Source organism: Papaver somniferum, chromosome 11 (assembly GCF_003573695.1).
Source record: "Papaver somniferum cultivar HN1 chromosome 11, ASM357369v1, whole genome shotgun sequence".
Classification (NCBI taxonomy): domain Eukaryota; kingdom Viridiplantae; phylum Streptophyta; class Magnoliopsida; order Ranunculales; family Papaveraceae; genus Papaver; species Papaver somniferum.
The window spans coordinates 80,172,706-80,184,459 of record NC_039368.1 but is presented as its reverse complement, the minus strand read 5'-3'; the positions used below and the strand labels follow the sequence as shown (position 1 = coordinate 80,184,459).

Below are 11,754 nucleotides of genomic sequence, written 5' to 3'. Positions count from 1 at the left end.
TAAATACCATTAAAAAAATTATTTCTAAATTTTCAATTTAAGGAATAAGATTTTTTTTGTTTATGTAAAGGGTCCGGTAAAGGGTCCTGACCCTTTTTTCAGGACCCTTACACTGAAAACCACACAAAAAAACATTTATTTTAAGTTTTGAAAGTTAAAAATAATATTAAACAACTAAAAATCCTCTACTATCATGGGCATAAATGTTATATAATGGCATTTTTGGTAGGTTTGGGGTTAGGGTGACACTTTTGGAAACTCAATTCCAACAGTGGCATTTTCACCAATTCAACCAATCCACTACTTCTGTACGGGCACTCCCCCCGTATAAATATGTTCACAAACCAAAGCACGTATCTCACTCTTAAAATTCTCTACCGAAAACTCTCTGTACTTTTCTTTTGTCAGAATGGGTTCATCAACTGATACCTCCATTGCCACCAAACATTTATACTCAATCACCAGCTCCATCTCTTTCTCAAGTAGTAGTAACTCCTTGTGCTGCTTGTAAAATCCTTCGTCAACGATGTGGTGAAAAATGTATACTAGCTCCTTATTTTCCACCAACTGGACCCCTAAAGTTTACTACCGCTCATAGGGTTTTTGGTGCTAGCAATATCACCAAAATGCTACAGGTAATTATCTTAAATCGAAACTGTAATTCGTCGCTTTAGTTTTGTTTCTGATGTATAAGATTTTTCCTAAATTTTATCTATTAGGAGCTTCCCGAGTCCCAAAGAGTTGATGCAGTCAGTAATATGGTTTACGAAGCAAATTCGAGAATAAGAGATCCAGTTTACGGTTGTGCCGGAACTATTTATCAACTACAAAAACAAGTTACTGATCTTCAAGCTCAATTAGCAAAATCTCATGCAGAGATTATTAGCATGCAGTGTCAACAAGCTCACTTTGTGGGCCCACTTTGCATGGAAATGAAACAACATTCTCAATATCAGCAGCAACAACAACAGCCCACAACTACTCCCATGTCGCTTACTTCATCTTTGTCGTCTTTGCAATTGCAACAAGATGTTGATGATTTTATGATGAGTAATACCGTTACTACTCAAATTCAGCAGCAGTAACGCCAACAACCCACCACAAATAATATCATATCCCCTACTTCATCGTCATTATCAACTTTGCAACAAGATATTGATGACTTTATGAGTAATAAGATTAGTACTCAATCTTCATCTCCAGATAACAATTTCGATGGGTTAGGATTCGGCGAAGCCAATATGTCTTCCGAATGGGAACCATCCTTATGGTGGACATGATTAAATTGAATACTAGAGGTGTATTTCCCCTCTATTACTAACTCCTCATCTAATATGAAGGAAAAAAAATGAACAGGACGTGCATCTGTTCATTGAGTTAAAATTGGCTTATACTGTATGATAGTAGATAATTTTATGGTTATTTTATTGATGTAGTTGCTAAAAATCTAACAACCACACCCAAAGAGATCTAATACCTAAGATGGAGATCTACTAACAAGTAAGAGATGAAGTGCATCAAAGTAAACGTGAACACAAGAGTTTTTACGTGGTTCAGCCATTAATGAAGCCTACATCCACGGGATTTCACTATGATCAGAGTGTTACATGAAGATCCACTAATGGAAATTTTTTCCATTAATGGAAGAAGTGTTACAAACTTAAGAGATCTCTCTCTAGTTGTTGGAGGAGGAAGAAGTCGACCCCCCTACAAATATCTCTCTCTTTCCCTTATAAAGGGTAGAGATACAAATCAAGTTACAATACTGCCCTTAGGGCTAACTAGATAGGATAAGAACTATTGAGAAGATCTGATTTCCTACACACAATTGTATCTAAACTAGGTTACTTCCGCCTTGATCTTTTGACACGTGTTCGTTACATATTTTGCTCCTACATTTATGCCCCTTTTCTTGAGGTTTGATCGAAGAGCAATCCTTAAGAAAATCCTTCGGGTCATGCAACTGTGCTGTTGTTTTTGTTGTTGTTTTGCATTTGATACTTCTTCTTCGGGCCTTGACTTATTGATTCTCTGTAAACTGCTTGATAATGGCTACTTGGGCTTCTTGTTGGGCTTCGAGCTGTCTGGATCTGGCCTCCCGATTGGGCATATCGCTGTCTTCGGTTCCGCTCTTTGTTGTACTTTCCGGTTGGTTCTTTCAACTGTACTCGATGTTGCGTGCTTATTTCCTCTTTACTCGGCTCTGGCTTTTCTCGATTTTTTAAACGAATTCAAATCGTGCTGTTATAGATGATCGTCTCAGAGTCAAGTGTCTCGTCTTGTAAGGGTTGATTTGAAATTCTCGGGTATACTTATACTTCTAAACCGGCTTCATCCGGAGTTGAAATTTCTGGATGGTAGCGGTTCTCTTCGGGACAGTTGTTTTAGCACTTGCTCAAGATAGTGTTGGTGTATGGAATGTGTTAACGAGTCGAATTCGATACAACTGAATACGGAGGGTCCATGATTCGAAAAGACTATTCAATTATGTCTAACTTGGTGATCAGCTCTCTTGGTGTTGCTGACTATCGCTTCAATGTTGCACTCTTGTTGGGAAATTCTGATGTTGAGTCATTCTTCTCGGCTTTAACTGACTTCCTTTTTTGATACTAGTCTAGTGGTGTCTGCCTCTGTTGTGGGTCTTTTGTTGGGGTAGGTCGATAATTTCAGATGAATGGTGCATCGGACGTACTTTACGGTGGCTGCATGGCTTCACATTGTTGCTGAAGGAACTGAGCAGAAGAATACAAACTGTGTTTGCAGTATGCATACTTGCCCCTATTCTTGTGTGAAGTTTCAAAGCAACTCTTGGTTCAAAGGTTGCTGATTGTTGTCGTCGTGTGGTGATATTCTATTCCTTGCAACTCTGCTGCCGTCGGGTTGTACTGTCTAGTCTTAGCTAATAATTGTGAACTAAACTATGACCTTTTCCCCGAGCTATCAGTCTCCCTTGGTAGCCGCTCGTTTCGTGTTGGATTGCTATTCTTTTTACTGAAGTATACATGGAGCATCCCCGAACTGAATAGACTCTAGGCCATGCACTCATCATGTACGAAGTTGTTGTGTTTCTCCTTGGTGGTCTATGCTCAAACTTTTACTGGTTCATCAGGCATCATTTCATGTCGAATCGTAGTTGAAAATCTCCATATGGACATGATTTTTTGCTGCTTATGAGGAGATATGAAAATTTATATATCTCAAGTATATTACGATGCGAAATCAAGACTTTGTTGTTAGCATAAACATCACAGTGAATCGACCCGTGTGACAATTCGGTTAACTGAAAAAAGCAATGGAAGGCTCACGCTATGCCCCGAGAGGCTCACATTTAATCCTTAAATTCGAAAGTCTAATGAGTTTTTTAACTTCTAGCATTTTTGTGGTCAAACTTGTTTACATACGACTCTAAGGATGTGGCCGATTGTTCCCGTACTCGCGATGTTATTCACTAAACATGCTCATAGTATAAATCAGGAACTTATTTTTTTTCTAAAGTGAAAAGATATATTAAAGTTACTCAAGTCATCTAAATGGCATGTCAAGTTTCATAATATATGTATTCGCCCGAGTCATTGTGATTACGCAAATAATAACCACTGAATACACACAGTAGACAGTTACTTAAGATAGGTGATACTTAGCTGTCTTGTGAACTAGCTGGCGATATTGGTGTCCTTGATTTGCTTCAAACGATGAGGGTTTTCTCGCGCTCCTCCAAAAGATTTTCCTAGTACGCGTACTTTCCCCTATTCGTTTGCGGAGTCTCGAGACAACAATTGAGCCCCAGACTAGCTCTTGTCCTTAGCTTCCACGTATTTATTCTCACCCGAAGGTATGCGTCCAGATCTGTGCACAAAGTACTTAAGCTCCTGTTTTAACACTATTCGAACGAGTAATCAGTTGAGATTGTATAGTGGTCGATGAGGAACCGAAATGTATGGATGACATGTCCCCTTTAGCTAAAACAATTTGCAGTCTTGGAGATAAGATATACTTAGCTCGTTTCTTCGGTGATACATTTTGGTCTTGCTACTGACGATGAAGTCCATAAGTTCCTTTTCTCGACCTGGAAAGTACACACACTTGGGAGCATTGTTCCGCTGCATTTTGCAATGGTGTGAGAAGGCTATCCGTAAGCGATATCCTGCCCTTCCTCGCGACTGCCTCATACTTGCTTGTGATTTTTAGCGATGTCGATACATCATAGTTCATTGCTGCAATCTTTAGTTTGATTCAGAGACTCGGGAAACTCCATAATCTCATTGCATCCTTCGTCTCACTGCAACGTTCATTTGGTTGATGACCTCGGTCTGTAGCTTTTGTTGTTGACAATTCTCAACTAAGACAGTTACTCTTCTTATCTTTTGTATCCCTGTATGTAGCCTCCTTGGTTCATGTTATCCCATGTTAACGCGTTATTCAAGTTTCATATGCTGATGACTTAGTAGGTCTTTCGTCACCATTGTGTTGCCCTGGTTGCTGATATACGTCGCGTGCCCCTGTGGGTTCCCAAATGAATCCTCCAAGTACCACTTTCTCTTGACAAATTAAGTCCATTATAAAATGTGCGAGCCCTTGCAGCTTTCATGAGTGTTCGTAGTTTAGAGCACATGTTTTCCTTTAATACTAAGCATTTCAAAGTAGGCATTACTTAATATTCCATATCTGTCGAACACACTCAACAAGGAGGGTCATCTTGCGCAATGCCATGTCCCAATGGAAGTGTATTAGGTCTTTCCTAGGTTCTATAGCCCGAATATCCTGGGTGCCATCAAGCGACTGTCCCGGATCAAGTGAGTTACCAAGTAATCATGTCTTGATAATCGATCACACTTGCGATGGGAGAAATGTTGTATGCTCGACTATCAAGTACTCATGCCTTGATAATCGGTTGCTGGTTTCCAACCACCAGAACCCTTAGGCTACCTCGGCACTTGCACCCTGCCACCGCCCCGAGTATCGAATAACCAGTCGACTGTAAGTCACCTCGGCACTTGCACACTGCCACTGCCCCGAGTACGAATGACCATTCGAGTGTAAGTCACCTCGGCACTTCCACACTGGCGTTGCCCCGAGTACGAATGACCATTCGAATGTAAGTCACATCGGCACTTCCACACTGGCGTCTCCCAGAGTACGAATGACCATTACGATTATATCCTGACTCGTTCAGGACTCTTAAATCACCTCAGATCATTCCGTTTGATGACCCGAGTACGAATGATCTGTGTGTTACAAATACGCTAACAACCCAAGGCGTCCCCCAGGTTATTTAGTCACCATAATCTCGTGTATTGGTAACCTCGACTCGATAGTTTTGGTCGGGACCAAAACTTTTGGACCATCATGGGACATTCCATTTGATGACCTGAGTACGAATAATCTGTCGCTGCGTTTGTCACATCATCTTCTTACCGTTGTACGTTTGATCCAACACATATTGCGTTCTTCATATATTCAGTTTCGGTATCACTTGGCTGCCACAGTTTGCAAGTTCTTTTCCGGATGTTAGAATTACCGGTTATCTCGTGACTCACCGCAGACTTGTGACTTTACAAGTTGGCACAAATTTACTGTCAACCTCCGAACTCTGCCCCGTAGTTATTTCTCTTCAAAGAATGTGTTCTTTCCGCTGTTTGTCATGGTTTCTTCTATTTCAGGATTCACCCCCGGCTATACGCTTCGACAAGGTGATATAACGTCTCACTGGTAATCAGGCATGGTGTCTTCGAAAGAGTTCGATAAGCAGTTAGTTGTGTTATTTCCCGAAGTTGCAGTCGGCCGTTGCAGCGAGGTAATCGATTCCGTACTGATGATGCCCGAGATGATTTACTGTCTACTGATCAAGGGTATGCCCAAGTTGTTTCATGTTGTCCCGAAATGACTTGCTCCAGATTTGTTGAAACGGGAAGGAATTAGTCGTGAGTTGGTTCTCTGGAGAAGCATTTGCTCCTTGTTCGTTCAGCTTCACACACTAGAAGACTATCTCAGTCACACGTTATCGCCGAATCTCCCACGCCATCATGTCACCGTCGTATCTCGCCCTATTAACCTCAAAGGTCCCACAAGACAGTTTGTATTATCGTGTCCAGTTATGTCGTACGCCATCCTGGGAATCTAAATTATACGGAAACACTAGCAAATGAGATAGAAGATTATATCTTCACTATCAATTGAATATCGTTGCATGTTACACTAGGTAAAGAAAGTTTCTAAGATAAAAAATGCTTAGCCTTTTATTCTTGCTATAAGAAAACCGATCACGACATTCGGAAATAGAATTCTCAATTTATGAAGCTCTTTGATGGACTCGTCATGTGGTTTCAATCGGCGCCTTCTCAAGAGTTTTTGCAGATGTTACTCAAACTATCAGCAATTAAAGATCTTGAGACAAGAGGGAGAGGATTATCCCCTTTCAAGGTTCTGCGTAGATAGCTAGGGTCTGGAGTAAATGTTTTGTGGGTACACCTCTGGTAAACCCTCCCGAGACTATAACTCGGTCACTAGGGCCACCTAGTGAGTTTGAATTTTCATTTCTAGAATAAATTTGCTCGAGGACTAGCAAATAATAAGTTTGGGGGTATTTGATGGACACATTTTTGTGTCTAATTTGATTTCAATACTATATATTGTTGGTACTCGATTTTCTACTTATTATGGTGTTTTATGTGTTTGGGAAAATAAACATTTTTGGAAAATTCGGCTCGAAAAGTTGGTATAGGCACCCGGAGGACACATGTTATTCGGACTCTCAATTTTGGATAAGGGGCACCCCGGGGAGCCAGCTGTTAATCGCACCCCATCACTGGTTAAGGGGACTCCATCTTCTTCCTTGATTTGAAAAGAAAAATTAGCGGGAAATTTGGTGTCAATGGTAAAGGATTTATTATCTTTAAGATAAGAATATCTTCTTGCCTTATAAACATGAAATTTTGAAGAAAAAGGAAGTTATTTTGTATTACACAAGAAAGATATCCTTAGAAGATTTTATCTTGGATTTTATTATGCGAATTAAAGAAGATATGGGTTTAGTAAAGAAATATATAGAATAAAGAGAAGGAAAAATTCTAAAGATATTTTTAATTAAAAAGAAGAAGATTTTGGAGTTATGGAAGAATATATTTGAGTGATGTGTATTTGTGTGTATAAATAGAGAGCTAGAGAGCACATTTGGGGAGGTGATGAGTCCTAAAAAGTGCATATTTCTATATCTTTTTGTTGGCATTTAACTCATCTTTTATGCATTAATTCTACATTTTATCCCATATTCTGTATTTTCATTGTTTTCAAGAATAAATATTTTTATTAATTAATTTTGTATTTTTAGGTACTAAATAAATATTGGATGAGTTGCGCAGCAAAAATAGCAAAGGAACGACAAAGAATCCGGCAGAAAGATAGCGCAGATTGTGGTATGGAAGACTCAAAGGCTAGCAATGGGCTTAACAAGGAAGAAATTGTTCTTAAAGAAGAAATGGGCTCAGAATTATCCCAATCCCAACTAATCTCCCAAGCCAAATCTCAAACCCAAAGCCCATTCTCATGTAGCCGTCAGATTGGATCCACAGATGCATCCAACGGGTCTCTTCATCGATGTGCATCAGATTTCGATACGTCGGACTCACACTACAACACCTAACTCTAATCTGAGATGTCAGTTTTGATGTATCACAAATCCAACGGTCGCTCCAAGCATGTTTCCCTCGTGCCGTTCGATTCAATCCAGATGTGATAATCCAACACACATCCTCGCTGTTCATCAAACCCTTCTGATCCGCCCAACACCATAGCACCTAAACCTATTTCACCCAAACAGAACCTAATCCCTAATTCACATCGACTTCTTCTCCTTCTTCTCTCCCTCTCCTCTTCAACTGCTCTCTGCAGAAAGCTTCATCATCACCACTACTCCCTGTCACCACCAAATCATCTTACAAACGCAACCCATCTTTACCACCAACTATCCATGATATATGTCAACTAATTTCAGCAGCGTCACATCTCATCAGTGACGTGTGAGTTGAAGAAATTGGTTGAAAGATATCAATGATGGAAGAGATAAAAGCTAGGGCATGGAGATGGACAAGGAGAGGTAGACGAAACATGGGTCGAAGAGCAATTGTCCCATCTAATTAGGTAAATTCGAAACCCTAGTTTACTGTTGAATTTGGGGAAGAACACAAAACCCTAATTTTGTAAATTAGGTATTTTGGGGAAAGTACTTGTAACTATAAATATGGGTTGTGGGTGTTGTGTTGAGGGTATGCTGGACTAGCCAGTGTCAAAATTGGGAGAATTGGACTAGCCAGTTCCCCAACTGTGTAGTTTTTTTTTTTATGTTCAGTTCTTTGTTTCACTTTCAATTCCAAGTTCAATTACTTCCTAATTCAATCTATTGTTATCTTCAAATGTTATTTATGTTCTAAATCCACCACTAAGGTGAGAGGACCCTTGAACCATGATGGTTAGCCATTAGGATAGTTTTTGTTGAACTCAAAATAGCTTAGGCTAGTTAGATTCCTAAAAGCCCAACTGACTTGTGATTAGTGGTGCTGTAAGAAGACCACTAATGCTAGGGGTCAGTGGTGGTTCTAAGGGGTTAATCAGCTATATTAGTTAGTAATCCACTGCCTAGTTGACCTGTGATTGCCTGTGCCTTAAACAGACAGCCAATACTAGGGGTTAGCTAAGGATGTAAGGTTAGTTAACTAGCCATATGACAAAAACTTAACCTAGGTGAACTAGCTAGGTGAAGGGGAAATCTTAACCCTAGAATCACACCTTCATTCCCACTGTCACTTAGTTTAGGAAATTAGTTAGGAAATTTAGGAAAACAACAATAGCTCCCTCCAAGTCCCTGTGGACAAACCCTTGCTTATTCACTTTCTATTTTAGATCCTGTGCACTTGCAGGTTAGGATAAAACGTAGTTTTAGGACATATTCCTTTTGCTACCAAGTTTTTGGCGCCGCTTCCGGGGACTCGGTAGCGGCGCTGTGTTGTCTCTTTGTTTTTCTTGCATTCTTGCTTGCTATCCATAACCATCATTCCCTTCTTGCACTGTCATCTTGCATATATTGCATTGTTAGCTAGTGCATCTTCTTGCATATATTGCATATTCATAGCATCATTGCATCTTGCATTCTTGGTGAAACTTAGTGTAAGCCTGTAGCTTTAACTGCATTATCATTAATTGTTGTTAGTTTGCTAGTTTATTGTACTTCATCTTAGCTTAGTTTGCATTATTGTTACCTAACTGTCATAAGAATTATTGTCATCCTCTTGTTCATTTCTCTCACTGCATAACTTGCATACTTTTCATCACTTCATCACTGCATCTTGTCATGTTCTCCATTTCTTTTCTTGCTTACAGCAGCATCTCAGTTACAACTCAGATTGTATCATAGTGTAACGTAGCTGCACTGCACCTGAATCTTGTTCTTCATGGCTGTGCAATAGTCACTTTGCACCAGTTCAAATTGGTTCCTAAGAACTGCAATCTCTGCAATTTCTATGTTCATTCCCATTGTTGTGCACTGAACCATTGTTTCTGTGCTATGTTGGCTATCTCTATTGAGCCAATTTTAAGTTGTTGCAAGAATTAATTAACTCTATCTGTTGCAGGTACTTGAGGAGCTGTTAATGGACTTGAGAAGCTGTTGCTAGCAGCACTGAGAACCAAAAACTGCAGCTGTTGAAGTTGCTACACAGTCAGTTCTGTGGGCTTGAGTTAAACAAAACACTGCTGGTGCTGCCTTCTCCAAGCTTCCTGGTGCTGTTGGGTTGACCCAACTGGGCTTCTGTTGTAAAGCCAAAGGAAAGACAAAGCCCAACTGGGCCTCTCCAACAAAAGTTTAGGAAGATCCAAAGCCCAACTGGGCTTGTGCAACTTAAGAAAAGGGATAAAAGCCCAACCGGGCTTCCCTCCAAAAAGGTAAGCCTAAACCCAAACCCAAATTTTTTGGGCTTGTAATTTTTTTTGGTTTGTATTGTTATTCTCTTTTGGGCTTGTAATTGTAATTATCTTTTTGGGCATGTAATAATTATTTTAATTTTATTTTATTTCTTTTATTTTTTATTTTTTTATTTTTATTTTCTTTTTTTGTGGGTTTGTAATAATTAGTTATATTTTTATTTCTTTCTTTATTTGGGCTTGTAATTTAGTTGTTTGTTAGGCTTGTAGTTTCTTTTAAACTAAAATTTGGGCTTCAAAACCCAACCCAAAAAAAAAATAAAAATAAAATAATTTTGCTCCTAATTTCAAAAACCAAAATTGCTCCCAAATTAAACCAAATTTTTATCATCTCCCTTGGGCCTTACTTTTTTGTGATTTGTGTGATTATTTCATAAAACAAAGACATGTCTGGATTTTGGTCTGCCTCTGGGAATAAATCTATTAGAAATGCTTACGGGCAAGATTCACCTTATGAGCCTCCCACAGACCATGATGTCAATAGTTATAGGGATTATAATTATGGACCTTTTCAAGGTCATGAGCCTCAATATGCAAACCCGTATAACTATTCACCCATGTATCAACCTAGCCAACCTAATATGCATGTTTGTACCTTTTGTGGTGGTTTAGACCACCCTGATGAATATTGCTATGTTTTGCATGAATTTAGGAAATCTAGGGGATACCATGAAAATCCAAATTATGAAATGCCCACAAGTTGTGAGACTGGTAGTCATTGGGACCGTAATAAACCTTTCGAAGGTTATGATCAATATTTTGTAAACCCTAATGACCATGCACACATGTACCATTCACCACAATTTGAACATGAAGAATTTTGTACTCCCATGAATTTAGACTCCACCGTAGAAGCTCTCAGACTCGGTGAGCAAAATTCTGATAGAACTATGTCACGCATTCAGGAGAAGTTAGATCAGATTTTGCTTCAACTACAAAAGGAGGAAATTCATGAGGAAATGCATGTTGTCCCTAATGAAGTGTCCAGTCCCATTCATCTAAATGATATTGAATATGAACCTGATTTAGAGGAACATGAATCGACTAAGGACACCACCCCTTTTAATGAGGATCAATATGCATGTTACCATGATGATGATTATGATGATAATGATATGTTAGAAGAACATGTTTTTGCTGAAAATATTGTGGAACCTTTTGGTTCAATAACATATGGCTTCTCAGCCTCAACCTTCATGAATTTTGTTTCTTCTGATACTCATTGTAATTCATATGCTTTTGATTCTAATATGGGGCTTGTACAATTCTTTTGTGAAGATGAACATGACATAGGAATAGTTGAATCTTCTGTAGACACTAATTTTATTATGCATGAGGACGAATTTGATGTGTCTGATTCCTTTCCTAAGTCACAAAATGTTATTTCTTCCGGTGATGATTTGAGTACTTCGAACAATCATGATACTGATTTAGGTCTTGATGTTTTGTTCGATGAATGTGAGCATGTTTTACCTGTTTCTGATTTAGGGAAAGTATGTGTTGGTACTATTGATCGTACCCATGAAAATAATTTAGATGTACCCACTTTCTTACCTAAATCTCAAATCGAGATTATTCCACCCAACCTAGATTTGGTTTGCAACAAAAATTTTAAACCAACTTTTCTGAAAATTCCCAATCTAGGATTGGAACTGTGTGCCTCCCAAGTCCTCTTGGACTATTTTGCTTCAAAATATAACACTTTTAAAGAGCCACAATTGGAATGCATTTCTTTGCCCATCCCGAACAAAGTCCATTTTCAGTTAGACCTTGTGAATCCTG

The 11,754-nt window shown here is 39.1% G+C and overlaps 1 protein-coding gene across 1 annotated transcript; it reads left to right on the top strand.

The window, feature by feature from the left end:
- The first annotated feature begins 203 nt into the window (after positions 1-203).
- On the top strand, positions 204-1,085 carry LOC113324644 (LOB domain-containing protein 1-like). The gene is made up of 3 exons (XM_026572941.1): positions 204-225; positions 409-635; positions 720-1,085. The coding sequence occupies exons 1-3, from the start codon at positions 204-206 to the stop codon at positions 1,083-1,085; spliced, it is 615 nt and encodes a 204-aa protein (XP_026428726.1).
- The last annotated feature ends 10,669 nt before the right edge of the window (positions 1,086-11,754 follow it).

Coding starts and splice junctions, on each gene's coding strand:
- LOC113324644 (XM_026572941.1), top strand. CDS start 204: ATGTTATATAATGGCATTTTTG. Junction 226..408: donor GTTATATAATGGCATTTTTG/GTAGGTTTGGGG, acceptor TTCTTTTGTCAG/AATGGGTTCATCAACTGATA. Junction 636..719: donor ATATCACCAAAATGCTACAG/GTAATTATCTTA, acceptor TTTATCTATTAG/GAGCTTCCCGAGTCCCAAAG.